Consider the following 15,601-nt stretch of genomic DNA (forward strand, 5'->3'; position numbering starts at 1 on the left):
TATATTTTAAACAGTCTGAGGCTTACTACATTTGTTTACATGTATATTTGGTCAATCAAAGTCCAATTACTACTTTGCCAAAAAACTACTCATGGGAGATCTTAAATGTGATAGCTTTATCATAACTATATAAATTCATGTTTTTAATGAACCTCAGTTGCAACTGAACTTTTTGACATTTTATTGACAGCAGCACAGATCTCCCCATCTACACCATATATTAGTCCTTTTCTGTTCATCCTTCCCCCTAACCCTATATTCTTAAACATTTACTGAACACAAAGTACATATAAATTGCTGTAGTAGCTCCTGTCTTAGGACCTTGAATCAGGCACTATGACTACCCTCATTTTAGAAATGAGGAGAAAAAGAAACAGGTCACTCAAGGATCTTATTGAAGATCACAAAGCTCTTAGTGGCCAAACAAGAAATAAAACATAGGTTCTCCAATTCCAAGACCTCCCATGCTCTTTCCAATACCCACATTTTCCTGTCTAAATCTAGATTCTTAAAATGTGTAAATTTTATGCAGATTGTAAGGATCCACAGAATTGGTAATGAGGAAAATGATCAAACAAGAAAGCCTTGTATTGGCAAGGTTACAATGAAATTGTTATACACAGACCATCACAGTCTAGAACCTTTCATCCTGGACATGAGGGGAACCTGAGGGCCCACAGATCATCTAGAAAAGGCTGACACAAAGCCACATTTTTTCACTATCATGAACTTCAGAGACTCCACAAAGGAGAGAAGTGCTACAACCTTAGTTCTTCTCAGAGAACAATATTGACCAAAATATAGCAGAACAGAAAGCTCTCAACACCATCTTTCCCGTAGTTATATTATCCTAAGACAACCACGGCCAACTCCAACTCTATTCATGTTCAACCATCCCAGACTTTTGTTCTTAAAAAATGGCACACTGCTTTTAAGTTATCAAACTGTTCAAGTTTTACAATACCAGAGTGGATTCAAGCTCCCATCAGGGCCATCAAAGACTATGTAGGCAAGAAGGAAAGTGGAAGACTTTACGGAGGTGGTGGAACAATTAACTGGATATACGGAAGAAACAACACAGCAGAGAGGCAGGGAACCCACACTGCTCTGTTAAGATACCTATCAATCTCCAGTGTTGTCAACAATGAAGGTGGGAGGGGTAAAGAAAAGGGTGCTCTACAAAGTGTGCTCTATTCCATCATTATACTAGTCCTCAATAACATTCCTGCTTGATCACCCAGACACGATGATGCTGTACTTGCAGTGGTAAACAGTTGGGAAGCTCATTACCTGGGTGCAGGAGCACTGGGTGAGGAGCAAATATTAGAACATTTGTGGTAGAAACAGTGCTTACTGGTGCAAAGACCCTATTTGAATAGGCAAGACCCTTTGGAGACCTTTGATTATTTTAAAGAAAATGAAACAAACTGCCTTGTAACAACTTGGAAGATTATGAGAAGAAATGGAATAATGCACCTTGCAATTGTAAACTGCACTCTTTCAGCCTAGATTTTTGCCTTCTTGTAACCCTCCCTTTCTCTAAATCCTGAAAGATCAGATCTATTACGTATATTGGTGTTTGGGTCTCTTCCGTGCCCAGCATTAATACTGCAGTAATCAGTTATCTAGAACTACACAGATCTCCCACTAACAACGAGAGAAAAGGTGACAGACACCAGGAAGGTACAGATTATGATAACTCTGTACTCGGTACAAGAAAATGCAGACTACTAAGCTTACCACTGCTTAATCTTGGGCAGCTGCACCCCCATGGTTAAGGGGGAGCCCACCAATTCTGATTTATTTATTTAGTAAAATGTGAGTACTGTCTATGAATGGGGGCACAAACAGAGAGGGTACCTGCCATCATGGAAAACAAGAGACATATATAGACTGGAAAGGAACGTGTAGATGAACAATACTTTTTTGTAGATGTAGAAACTGGGGCTAAGGATTTAAAAGAAACTAAAAAGAACTCTACTACTAAAGTCAACAGCAAGTCAAGTTATTCAAATCCAATCACTTTCAAAAATTACTCTTAGAGGGACAGAAATAATTATAAATCTGTAAAGGACTTTACCTACCTAGAAATGTCAAATAATTCTAAGAAACCAATATTTCTTTACCTAAAACAGAGAAGGTAAAGACAAAAGTTACTATTAAAATAATAAGGATAATTTGATTTGTAGGATAAATGAGTATTGACTGGAAATAAAGAGGCAAATACAGGACCACAAAAAGTCACAGCCAACCTTTCAGATGGATATTTGTTCAGGAAAATTTTCTTTAAGGCAAAAACAGCAGCTAGGAGTTACCCCAGAGAGAGCCTGGAGAAAATGACCTCCTGTAAGACAAACCAGGTCGGACTCCAAGCCTAGAAAGAACCCAGCTCAGGGTTCATAAGCTTTTTATTTTAAATTGAAACTGAAGGATTAGTTACAAAATAATACACCACATAACAGTAGGTCGACTGTATTCTGTACACATGCAATAGACCTTCAGCAAAATTGAGCGGTACCCAAAGACTAAGCTGTGTGCTTCAGACACTATCTATCTGCATCCTTTCTTCAACTATTAAAAACATGATCTTCAAACGGCTGAAAAGAATATAAGGTATAAACGTCTTGTATGACAGAACCTAAAAGAAAAGAAAGTTTCTTCTGGATGCTGCCATAGATAAAACATTGCAAAAAAGAAAAAAGAAACAAATGCATCATTTTCCCAAAAGCATTTTTCAAAATACATGAAAAAATATAAAACATATTAAAATATTCTTCAAATCTAAAATATTTTTCAAAATATAAAAAATCGGTTTCGCAAATTATCATTGACTTACTTCTATAACAGAGTAAATATTTTTTAAATTGTACCAATATAAAAATTTTTTTAAAGAAAACCTATGAGTGTTAAAGCAGTTTTAGAATTTGTGTAGCAGGTGTTCCGGCCCGCACCGGAGAGCCCCTACCCCGGTCGTTCTCAGCCAGAATCAGTCTGGTTGGGGCGGGATGGTCCCCGCCTACCAGGCTGCTTAGGCGCTCCGGGGAGGTTAGAGTGCGGAGGCTGGGACGCCACCGGGAGGCTTCGGGCGTCGCGGATGCCGCGTCCCCTCCGCCCCCACCCGCCTGCAGAGCCTGTCTAGGAGGTCGCTCGCTTCTCCGGAGCGTCTCCCTGGCGGCCCTGCACGGGTATCTCTTGTCCTACGGCGTCCGCCTCGGCCCAAGCCGCTGCCCTGGGCGCCAAACAGGCTAAGGGTGAGAAGCCTCCTAGTGACCAGGTGGGCTTCCTGCCGGAGGAGGGTGCGGGCGGAAGGTCCGCGGCGAGAGATGTGTCTGCGTTCGCCGGCAAATGGGGGCGCGCGGTACCAGCCTCCCTCTCCTAAGAGGGTTCCTTGCCCCCAGAGTGAGGGGATCGGGGGCCGAGTTCATCGGGTTACTGCGGATTCAGTCCACTAATTCCCTGCCCTCTGCCCTGCGCTCTCGGCTGGGCATGCCGGCCGGCCGTGCTCCAGTGCCTACCCAGGACCCCTCCCTAGGATGCATCTGGCGCACCGGTCCTGGCCGAGGTGAGCCAGGTGTTCTCAGACCAGGCTCAGGACAATGCTTGCACGGACTTGGGCAAGATGCTGCAACTCGTGTCCGCGCGGATTCAGCATAAGGTAATCAAAGTCTATGGTTTCAGCTGTGACAGGGAAGGTGCCCTTAAGCTTACCCGCTTGGTCAAGTCTTACAAAGCAAAAGATTCCAAGACTGCCAGCCTGTTGCACAAGCTGAAGGCACTGTTCCTCCTGCCCCTGCCCCTGCTGCCCCACGGGCAGCTCTTTTGGGTGGCAGCGTGGCCACCTCCTGAGTTGGCCTCCTGTGACACTGCCTGGGAAGGGAGGACCTTGGTGTTCTGGAGGATAATAAATGTGCCTGTGACTTAAAAATAAACAAATAAGTAAATAAATATTTTTTTTAAATAAAAGCTATGGAATCTCATGGAGAATTCAATTACTATTACATCAAAATAACTTCTATCCAACTAGACATTACTTTAAAGCTCAACACATAATACCAGTAACAAAAGTAGACAGCAGAAAGAAATTCAGGTTCTCTTTCATTTGACTGTCCAGTCTTCATTGTCTCTGCTCTTTGATTTAGACAATGCCTGAAAAGTTTGAATAACTTTGAGAAAAGTAACAACTTGTATTACTATTCCCTTTCTCCATTTTAAAAATTGGATTCTCAGCCAGGTCTCTCTTCTTAGATACAAACTTAGCTGGGGAAACAGGCTCAGAGTGAAATAGAAAAGGGAAGAAGCACTGTACGAAAAAGAATAAAGTCATAACGACTAGAATTTGGGAATAGGGACATAACTTCATTCAATGAAGAGTTCTAAGTATGAGCATACTGAGCTTAGAGAAGTCATGTCATTTATCCAAGGTTCTACCTTTATTAGGGTCAGAGGCAGGATGCAAACAAACCACTCTTGACTCTTCATTGAAACTTTCTTGTACTGCATCTTATCAACGACATTGACAGTTAAAAACTTACTGAAGCTATTTTTCATCTTCATATTTTCTTATTTTTTCAGACACGCTGTCCACCTTGGACTGCACTCAATGGATGTGCAAAATCAGACCACAGTGACTGAGTTTATCCTGACTGCCTTCCCTGCTCGCCACAAGCTTCAGATTTTCCTCTTCGTGCTCCTCTTGTTCACTTACATGCTTACTCTAACAGGAAATGGTGTCATCATTTCCCTCATATGGGCTGATAATCGCCTCCAAACTCCAATGTACTTCTTCCTCAGTAACTTATCATTTTTGGACATTTTATTCACTAGCTCAGTTACCCCAAAGCTATTAGGCTGTCTCCTAGTTGACAGGAAGACCATCTCTCTCCCAGGCTGCATCACCCAAACATACTTCTTTTTTTTTCTGGGGACAGTGGAGTTTATCCTCCTGGTGGTGATGTCCTTTGACCGCTACGTGGCCATCTGTAACCCCCTGCGCTACACCGTCATCATGAACAGCAGGGTCTGTCTCCTGCTGCTTCTGGGCTGCTGGGTGGGGGCCTTTTTTTCAGTGCTCTGCCCAGTTATTGTGCTGTCCAGGTTGCCTTTCTGCTCTAAGGAGATTCATCACTTCTTCTGTGACATTGCCCCTCTGCAGCAGGCGGCCTGCATAGACACTCACCTCCTTGAGATGATAAGCTTCCTCTTATCTTCCCTCATCCTCCTGACCTCGCTGGTGTTCACCACCGTGTCCTACACCTACATCATTTCTACCATCCTGCGTATCCCCTCTGCCCAAGGACGTCAGAAAGCCTTTTCCACCTGCGCCTCTCACATCACCGTCGTCTTCATTGCCTACGGGAGCAACATCTTCATGTACGTGAGGCCCAGCCAGACTCACTCCCTGGAATTTGACAAAGTGACAGCAGTCCTCACCATAATGGGGACCCCTCTTCTGAACCCCTTCATTTATAGTCTAAGGAATGAAAAAGTAAAGGAAGTTCTGAGAGATGAAGTGAACAAAATTATGTCCTTATTGCACAGAAAACCTTGAAGGTTTATTTCCCAGGAAACCTTGAAAGTCTGTTTGCTAAGAATGGCATCTTCAGCTCTTGCACACCATGTGGGGAAAGGCATGCTTGAAAACCATAAAATCAAAGGTGTGTGGGAAGAGATGAGAAGGCTTTGAGCCACATCAGATGCAAAGTATTATAGGCAAGGTCCAGAGGAGGCAATTCAGCCATAAAGAAAATAACATGCTCTGGATTATATTACTGGACCATCTCACATACAGAGTAGGATGGATTAATGTCCTGAACTGAAGTCAGAAAACCTAAATTTTAAGCCTGGCTGTTACTTTTTTTATCAGGTGGCAGCCTATCTGAAGCTTAGCTTCTGATCTGTAAAGTGGGGATTATAGTTCATCCTTTTCTTTTTTCCTTTTTTAGTTAAAGTCGGATTATCACAAATAGTCTAAGTCGTGCAAACACATCTAATTCAAAGTGAACACTGTTTACTGGGTGTTTTCAGGATTTGCAAGATGATTCAAATCATCTCTGACAGCTAAATACTGTAGATAATAATAATGGATAAGTAACAAAAACAGGAAGAGGAGTAATATAACCCTAGTTTGTACATGTACTTAAATATGTACATATGTCATTTAATAATTATTAATTATTAACTCTTAATAATTATGAGCTGATATTATGATCTCTTTTTTATAAATGAGAAAACTGAGGTTCACAGAGGTTAAGCATCTTGCCCCAAACTACACAACTAGTTTTGAATATATGTATACAGATATATGTGAACTCCAGTCTATGTTAGCAGTTCACTATATCATGAAATGGGAAGCAAGTTAAGCGGGAGAAACATGGAGACATAAAATTAACGTGGAACTTACCTACTTTTTCTGAGACAAGAGCATCCCTGCCAGTTCTAATTATCTGGAGAACCTGCAGATCAGGGGCTATCAGGAAGAATGAGAGTAGATTCTAAGAAGCAACTGGTTTGAAAGGAAAACCAATTATTCAGAGACAGTAATTGACAGTGAGTCTAGACTAACTGTCTGTAGCAACTGGACAATGTGACCATCGTCTACAGAAGAATTAGTATCCTAGGATTCACCAGCTGAGGGGAAATAAAAGCAGAAAAGGAATCAAGCTAGCTTAAATAAAATGGGTATTTATTATAATAATAATCAAGAATACCACACGAAACCCCATGAGATAATAAACAGTAAGACCTGCTAAGGGACTAGAATCAGGAACTAGAAATCCTTAAAAATCCATGGTCTGGCACTGTCTTCCCTCTATATCTGGATCTCTAAATCTGTAAGTCATTTGATCTTTGTATTGTTTTTTTCCCAAATATCTTGTGGTCGGCTGAATGAACACCCCCAAAGATATCAAGGACCTAATCCCTGATACCTGTGAATCTAAGTAACGTACAAAGTATATATGACAGAGAGATTCTGCAGATGTGATTAAAGATTTAGAGAGGGAGGGAGAGAGATTGTCCTAGATTACCCAGGCTGGATCTAATTGTATCCCAAGTGTCATATCAGAGAGGTAGAGGGAGATTTTACCACATAGAAGAAGGTAACGTGATTTGATGGAAGCAGAGATTTGACGATGCTATGCTGCTGGCTTTGAAGATGGAAGAAGGAGCCAAAAGCCAAGGAATGCACATCCGAAAGCTGGAAAAAGCATAGAAATGGGTTCTTTCTCCCCTAGAGCCAACTGCATGGCCCAGCTGATGCATAGATTTAGACCCAGTGAAACTGACATTGGATTTCTCTCCTCCAGAACTGTAACAGAATACGTTGGTGTTGTTTGGAGCTAACAGGTTTGTGGTAATTTACTATAGCAGTCACAGTAAACTAATACATACCTGAGTAATGTTTCTCTCTCTCTGCACACTATTTTTTCCACTTCTGTGTGCACATGGAAGATAATGGCTGCTTCAGTCCTTCACAAATATATATATATTTCAATCACAGGTATAGTCAATATATGTGCAAGTATATATATTGAATATACTTAAATATATTGAGATACATATATAATTTACATGGGTATATATTTTAAATTATCTGAGTTCTAAATCCAAATTCCTGGAAAGAGGATCTGATTGCTCCAATTAGTTACATAGTCTTACCAAATGAAAAGAAAGTTAAGGAACTCCAATTGCAAATCCATCAACAGTCCATCCCAAACAGGCGTTTCAGGAACAAAGCTATCATATTTTAGGAAACATGCTAAGCACTGCTACTTCTTCCTTCAAGCACTAATCCTCGGGAAGTCGATGACCTTTAACCCCAAGCACAGCTAACTAAAACGCTGAGCACTTACCACGTGCCAGACAACTTGCTTTGAAAGCTTCCATGGTTCATTTTATGTCACTTTTAGGTAATCCTACAGTGATAATAATATCCCCATTTTATGGATAAGTTAACTGAGGAGTTGAGAGAATAAATCACTGTCGCAAAGTCACTCAGCTAGTAAGTGCAGTCAAACCAAGAACTATCTGACTTCAAAACCCATGCTCTTAATTCCTACACAATACTGCTTCCCTTTGTTGTAAAACCTGCAGTAAAAATATTTGTGGTGAGTGTCTCCCACAGAAAAAGGTATCAAGCCAAACGTATGGAGTAGGAGAGCTGTAGAGAGCATCCTGCCCAAACATTTCTCTTTCTAGATGAGGCAGCTGAAGCCCAGATGAGGTAGGATTTTCAAAATCTAGGGAGATTACGGTGAAAAAGAATATGAAAATGAATATATGTATACTCAAATGAAGTATTATGCTGTACCAGAAGTTAACACATTGTAAAATGACTATACTTCAATTTAAAATATATATATTTATATATATATATATATACTTCAATTTAAAATATATATATATATATATATATATATATATATATATACACACAAGAATTAATTAAATTAAAAAAAGGAAAAAAAAGAAAAATAAAGAGATCAGTTAAGGGAAACAAATCTAGGGAGTAAGAGAGTCAAAACCAGAACCAGCCATCCTGTTTGCCAATTTAATATTTGCCCCATGGCATCTAGCCTCCCAGTTCAGTCCACACTTACCAAACACTTATCAAATGTTTGGAGACCGTTCTATAAATACAACACAGAAGATAACTGATTATAACAAATCCCATATAATGAGTCATAAGATTGTTTGTGGAGCTGGGAGAGGGAAAATTCAGGAAAACACTAATAAAAATTTTTGTTGAAGTCCATGCACTTGTTATAAAATAGCACCCTTGGCTTGCAGATGACAACGTTCGCTCTGAAGCCCAGACCACCCTCCCATATTTTTCCCCATTAGATGAGGCTCCTTAAAAACTAAGTATCATACTATAAATGGTTAAAAACAGGGGATTTGTTTTAGGTTTTGATGGCTAGGGTACTTAAAGTCATGAGCATGGGGGAGAAAAAAAAAGTTTCCATGGTAATTATTATTTAAAGGCAATCAGGAAATGCCATTCTATAGAATGTATCTGTATTTCCATTTATTATTCCTTACATATTTTCATTTTAGAGGTGTTCATTCTACTGCAAGGACCTGTATATTCTCAATCAACCTCTCTCTCCCCTTCTCCTTCTCCCTCTTCTTTTGGCTTTCTTTCTCTCTTTGTAGAAATACATATATTTTATATTTTCACACTGAAAAATGTATTTTTAAATATTTTCAGGCAGAAAGGTTGATAAGGAGAAAATGGGGTCACCTATAGACTGGAGGGCTGAATGAGGCCATGGAGAGAATGTATAGGAACCAAGAACAGTAGAATGGGGACAGTAGGGTCCAACATTGATACCTGGGGGTTTGGGGTTTCAGAGATTGAGTAATTCTATGTAATAGCAAAATCTAGTTATAAAAAAGGAGTTAATGATGTAAGAGGACTGCAAGTGATATTCATTGATAGTAAGGTTAAGAAATTCAAATTCTAGCATCTTTTATGGGCTATTTACATAGATATGACGGTTTCTCAGAATAACAGACATTCTTAGGATGAAACAGACCACGAACCACAGAAAAAGTCTTTACTGTGTCCCCAATGACTTTCATGTTTTCAAATTCAATTTAAAAAGCTCCCCCATCCTTGTCTTATTTGAAGTTCCCTATGCCAGTTGCTTACTTCTTTCTTGAAACTCATTAGGCAATAAATGACAGAAACAAAGAAAAGTTACAAGATTGTGTAATATGAGCTTTGGAGAAATTTTATCCAAAACCAGAAGAAAGTGGACATTGGGAGCAAAATAACACTGCTCCCAACGGCAAATACAAAAGAGCCTGTCCCTCCAGCCCTGCAGCCCTCACCCTCGGATACAGGGAAAGGAGGATGCACAAGCTCACACGAAAGAGACTCAGCATCCTCAAATAAAAGTCAGATTGATGTTAAGATAAAAAGTACAGCGTTTTTAGCTCAGAGAAGAAGGTTTTTTAAAATTCTTACGAACAAGGGGAGGATATAGCTCAGTGGTAGAGTGTATGCTCAGCATGCATGAGGTCCTGGATTCAATCCCCAGTACCTCCATTAAAATAAATAATTTTTTTTAATTCTTATTGAAAAAAATCTACATATCAGAGAATACAGTGAAAGTGTATGGCAACCTTTGTGACTGTGAGAGAGAAGAGGAGGGAATAGCAGTTGAACGGGGCTGAGTTCAGTATGAAGGCTTGTCTTTTTGAACAAAAACAGGACAGGGATGAGAAAAGTGGGTTTCACTATGACTATATTTTTATCTGAATTTTTAAGAAAATCTATGCCAATATAGACAGAGGCACTACATGGTCTCTGAAACTCTAGAATATTCATGGAGAATATTTCCTACTGTATCAATAACTTAAGAAGGATGAAAAATTTTTTGTTTTTAGCTTCTTTGTAGATTTTTTCAAAGTATTATTTTTCCTTTAAATGGATAAAGCAAAATACCTGAGGAAACCCCCAAGGAGCCCCTAACAGGTCTATTTGGCACCTTCTAAAACTTTGTAATTGTGATTAGGAAGTTCAGAACCAACATTCTTTTATAACAATATTTTTAATTAACTTCTTTTGACCCATATCCCCAAGAGCTGTTCTCCTCTAAATCTCTAAGGCAAATTAGTCCATGAAAAGTATAGTTCATCCACTTAGGGAAAAAAATGAATATGAGAAAGGAAGCTTTACTTTATGAAGAAATGGAAAGGATTAACTTTTTTCTTTTTTATTTCAAGTCACCTTTAATCTGGTGATTTAGAGGATTCAAGACAATTTGGTAAAAGCTCCAATGGAAAGATTAATATTCTAGTAACCATGAAGGTGAAATGAGATACCAAAAACTGGACTGAGTTCCCTTCGCTGACCATCACTTGTGAGGATGATGAAAGGATTCTGCAACAGCCACGGCTGGATGAGTAGCCATAGCTGTATGAGATTCTACATCTAAAACATCTCAGTTACTAAATAATTTAAATGGTTGAGAATTAACCAGAGAGACAAACTGTAGCCTTCCTGCATGGGGGAAAATACCTGAGAATCAAGAATCAGTGATAATCTGGCATAAATTTCTTAAGCAACATCCAAGATCTACTGTAATACTGCTATGACTGATTTATTCCTGCAACTTTGTCAGGCCACTTAACACAACCACCACATACTCTATCTGCAAAAAACAGACTCTAGAATCTGTGTTGTGCTGAACTCATTGGGATGTCAGAGAGGATTTCTAGATCATGGAGGTGTTTTTAAGGGATGTTATGGTGGAAAAGGTTAGTATTTTGTCCATAAGGTCAGTACATGAACGTGTATTTGGAAATTACAAAGAGAGAGTTCTCCATTCCAGATAAGAGCTTTTCATTTAGCCAGTGCGAAAGCAAGATAGTCATTCCCCAGTCACTGAAGTTAGCCAAGCGATGGCTGGGTGGCCACATGGTAACATTGGGGTCAAATGGTTCAGTGACCTCATAAGGTTTACTTTATCTTTAAGGGAGACTTCTATGAGCTAGAAATAAGAATAGAATTGGCAAAAAAAAAAAATTCAAAGTGAAGTGTTTAGAATTAATTCACACACACATAATAATCGAAGTTTGAGCCTTTTCCTGTGTCTGCATGCTGAAAACATTTTGGGAGATTTTCCATCATCTATGCAACTGCTGAGATGTAAGTATACTTTTTCACGTATGTTTTATTTATTAATATATCATTTTGTTAAGTTAATTTCTCTGTGTATAGTCTCTCTGATTTCTCAATATTCTTAGTGGAGTCAGATGCCAATCTGGGGAATTCAGATAAATATGCATTAAAAATATTCCTCAGTTACAAATTAAACTTTTCATAATTTATTGTTACTTATTTAGATAAGAAGCAATTAGCTCTAATTGTTCATCTCCTAGAAGTTCATCTCAGTCCTTTTTGAATGGAGCCATACTTTTCAGCAAGAATCTATTAAGTACTGTCACACATATGATTTAATTTAAACCTAGCAGCAGCTCATTTCGAAAGTTACAATTATCTTCATTTCTCAGATGAAGACGCTATGACTTGGCTGAAAAACTGAATCTAAAATAACAAAGGTAAAAGAGAAAAAATGGGGACTGGAACCCAGTTTTTCTAATTTCTCACATTAATCTAATTAATACTTGAATCTTAAAACGTGGGGTGTCATTTGCCTGTTGAACCACCTCTTGGAAATAGTAATACATAATACACTCAAAAACGACAGCAGAATGCCTCACGCAGACAGTTCATACGAGAGTTCAGGTGCGACTGCACTTGTGTACGTAGTCATGATTGGCCACTTCTGCATAGTAACTTACAGTCATTTGGGAGATTGATTACTAGGGAATAAAAGGAGCTAGAATCTCTGAGGTGGGGAAGCATATTGAAAAGCAAGATACTGAATGGACCTCATAAAGGTGTCATCCACCTTCTAATTTTTCAGACAAGAAAATGGAAGCTCAGAACATAAAAAAAAGACTCTTTCTAAAAGCACAGCTGCTTAATCTTTGGAAGCATCAGCTATCCAGTCCTGAGGTATGATACGGAGCTATTTATTACCTCAGAAAAAGAGCCCACAAAAGCGATCTGGAGTGATTTTTACATTATCAGCTGCTCTAGCAAGGTGAAAATTGAATAAGATCAAGTGTTTCTTGGATTTTTCTATTATGATAGAAACAGTGAGAACAAATATCGTATTATAAATAAGAGTATTCTGAGAAATAATAAGATTAACTGCACAAAGACTTATGCACAAGAATATTTATTTGATTATTATTTATATAAGCAAGAAATGTTGATCCACTAAGCAGCTGGCTAAATATATCATAGTCCAATTCATAGAGTCAAACTGTATGACCTTTAATGATTCTTTTTTTTAAAACATTTTTTATTGAGTTATAGTCATTTTACAGTGTTGTGTCAAATTCCAGTGTAGAGCAGAATTTTTCAGTTATACATGAACATACATATATTCGTTGTCACATTTTTTTTTCGCTGTGAGCTACCACAAAATCTTGTATATATTTCCCTGTGCTATACAGTATAATCTTGTTTATCTATTCTACATATGCCTGTCAGTATCTACAAATTTTGAACTCCCAGTCTGTCCCTTCTCACCCGACCTTTAATGATTCTGTAAAGAAAAATCTGGGAGGTGTTAGATGTGTCTGTTACCTTGACTGTGACAATGATATCCTGGGTGTTTGCATATGTCCAAATTCATCAAATTGTACACATTAAATACATGCATTTCTTTGGATATCAATTATACTCCGAAAAAGCTGTTTTTAATAAAATGATAGTGTATATTTCTACACAATGGAAGGATGATGATTCTTATAACCAGAGAAAAGAAAAATAGGAAAAAACTAATTAATAAATATTGTTAGTAATTTATTTTAGATACATATATATGTAATCAGAACTTTGAAAGAGCCTGGAAATATACACATCAAAATGTTGTCACTGTATCTCTAACAGGTTTAACTACAGATAATTAATTTTTTGCATTTGCATCTTCTAATTCTAATATATTTGAAAAATGTATTTTTGTAATAGGAAAAGCTTCAAATAAAAAATGAGATAAGAAGGCAATTTTTTTTTTGTCTTGGAGAAGGGGCCGGAGGGGAGAGGGGAAAAGGGAAGTAAGGGGACCAGCTGTAACTTATTCTCTAAGGAGGGGCTCAGGTCAGAGTTCCAGAGTGGATCGTTTTAACCTGAAATGGGGAAATCTGTGCAGAAGAACCACTTCTCAGATGATAGGAGAAAGTACGAACTGGATGATCTTGATGTGCAGTTTTATGATTTCAGCTGATCAAGTAAATGGGGTAAATTGAATTGCCTCTGCTTTACCTTCTTGAGTGTATAATTTGTACCTCTGATTTTATCACATGGTATAATGTCCTCTTAAATAATCAGTCAGATATATGGTACATGTGTTACATACTGCATAGAACATGCAAGAAGTAGGTTTTGGACACAGAGCATCACCTAATAACAAGACACCCATGATTCCCTTTTGATGTTTCATCTAAATTGATCAGTAGGGCCACAAGCCATTGTTCCTTTTAGCCATTCCTGGTCTGTTTCCTCAGATCTATGTCTGCTAGGAAAAGATTCTAAAAACTAGGAGACTCTGGAGATCACCAAATACTGGAAAAAAGAAGTCAACCTTTATCTCTTACTAATGGCAGGTCACTAATGTCAATTGCCAAAGTGAAAGAAAATTTGTTATAGAAAAGGATAGAAAGGACTTGAAAGGATTTTCCTCTCAGTGACTCTAAACTTCCGAGTAAGAGTAAGGAGTTCTAATTAAAGCGTGTCAGCGCTTTAGCACACTTTCAGCTAGGAAAATGAAGCTGGACAAGTTGGAAAGAACCAAAATTTCATTGAATGAGAAGAAAGCTTAGAGGTTTTGTATTTTTTTAAATTCATACTCATCTCTTCATTTTACAGAAACATTTTTGTCTAAATGAATGGTATTTTGACTTTCCCAAGTTTGCACCGTAATGACCTTCAGATCAAGGAATATATCCTAGGAGTTATTTCCCAATATTAGGTGCTCTCCATAATACATGTTCGACAGATGTTTATGAAATTACCTTCTAGGCTGATTTCCTTCTTGTTTCTTCAGGGAGGCCCGCTGTCCGCACGTACGAGTGGCCATGGGAAACTGGAGCATGGTGACTGAGTTTACCCTCACTGCCCTCCCAGCCCTGCTGGAGCTCCGAATAGCCCTCTTCGTGGTTCTCTTGCTGACTTACACACTAACAGCAGTGGGAAACATTATCATCATCTCCCTCATATGGACTGATAATCGCCTCCAAACCCCAATGTACTTCTTCCTCAGTAATCTGTCCTTTCTGGACATTTTGTACACAACTGTTGTTACCCCGAAGTTGCTAGCCTGCCTCCTAGGAGAGAAGAAAAACCTATCCATTGCTGGCTGCATCACGCAAACGTATTTCTACTTCTTTCTGGGGACAGTGGAATTTATCCTCCTGGCGGTGATGTCCTTTGACCGCTACGTGGCCATCTGTAACCCCCTGCGCTACACCGTCATCATGAACAGCAGGGTCTGTCTCCAGCTGGTTCTGGGCTGCTGGGTGGGGGCCTTCCTCTCTGTGTTGGTACCAACTGTAGTAGTGACAAGGCTACCCTACTGTAGCAAAGAAATTAACCATTTTTTCTGTGATATTGCCCCACTTCTACAAGTGGCCTGTAGAGATACTCACCTCATTGAGAGGATAAACTTTCTCCTGTCTGCCCTTGTCATCCTGAGCTCGCTGGCATTCACCACCGGATCCTACAGCTACATCATTTCTACCATCCTGCGCATCCCCTCGGCCCAACGACGTCAGAAAGCTTTTTCCACCTGCGCCTCTCACATCACCGTCGTCTCCATTGCCTACGGGAGCAACATCTTTGTGTATGTGAGACCCAATCAGAACCAGTCACTGGACTTTGACAAGGTAGCTGCTGTCCTCATTACCGTAGTGACCCCCCTGCTGAACCCTTTTATTTATAGCTTGAGGAATGAAAAGGTGAAAGAAGTGTTGAGAGAGGCAATGAACAGAATCATGTCCCTGATACTAAGGAAAACCTGAC

General features: G+C 39.1%; 2 protein-coding genes and 1 non-coding gene across 3 annotated transcripts; all 3 read left to right on the plus strand.

Moving 5' to 3' along the window:
- Positions 1-2,901: 2,901 nt before the first annotated feature.
- Positions 2,902-2,963, plus strand: LOC116276800 (U7 small nuclear RNA). The gene has a single exon (XR_004186304.1). It is a non-coding gene; the product is annotated as a U7 small nuclear RNA (small nuclear RNA).
- A 334-nt stretch (positions 2,964-3,297) lies between these two features.
- Positions 3,298-5,548, plus strand: LOC102539734 (olfactory receptor 6M1-like). The gene is made up of 2 exons (XM_072953953.1): positions 3,298-3,655; positions 4,573-5,548. Exons 1-2 carry the CDS (start codon positions 3,597-3,599, stop codon positions 5,546-5,548), a joined length of 1,035 nt encoding a protein of 344 aa, XP_072810054.1. The 5' UTR covers positions 3,298-3,596.
- A 9,077-nt stretch (positions 5,549-14,625) lies between these two features.
- OR6M1 (olfactory receptor family 6 subfamily M member 1) lies at positions 14,626-15,601 on the plus strand. Its single transcript, XM_006209883.2, has one exon. The coding sequence runs from the start codon at positions 14,659-14,661 to the stop codon at positions 15,598-15,600; it is 942 nt and encodes a 313-aa protein (XP_006209945.2). The 5' UTR covers positions 14,626-14,658; the 3' UTR covers position 15,601.

Source organism: Vicugna pacos, chromosome 33, assembly GCF_048564905.1.
Source record: "Vicugna pacos chromosome 33, VicPac4, whole genome shotgun sequence".
Lineage (NCBI taxonomy): Eukaryota > Metazoa > Chordata > Mammalia > Artiodactyla > Camelidae > Vicugna > Vicugna pacos.

What these genes read in the sequence shown, in the direction of transcription:
- LOC102539734 (XM_072953953.1), top strand. Translation starts at nt 3,597, where the DNA reads ATGCTTGCACGGACTTGGGCAAGATGCTGCAACTCGTGTCCGCGCGGA. An exon ending in CCGCGCGGATTCAGCATAAG is followed by an intron (nt 3,656 to 4,572) that starts GTAATCAAAGTC and finishes TTATTTTTTCAG; the next exon opens with ACACGCTGTCCACCTTGGAC.
- OR6M1 (XM_006209883.2), top strand. Translation starts at nt 14,659, where the DNA reads ATGGGAAACTGGAGCATGGTGACTGAGTTTACCCTCACTGCCCTCCCA.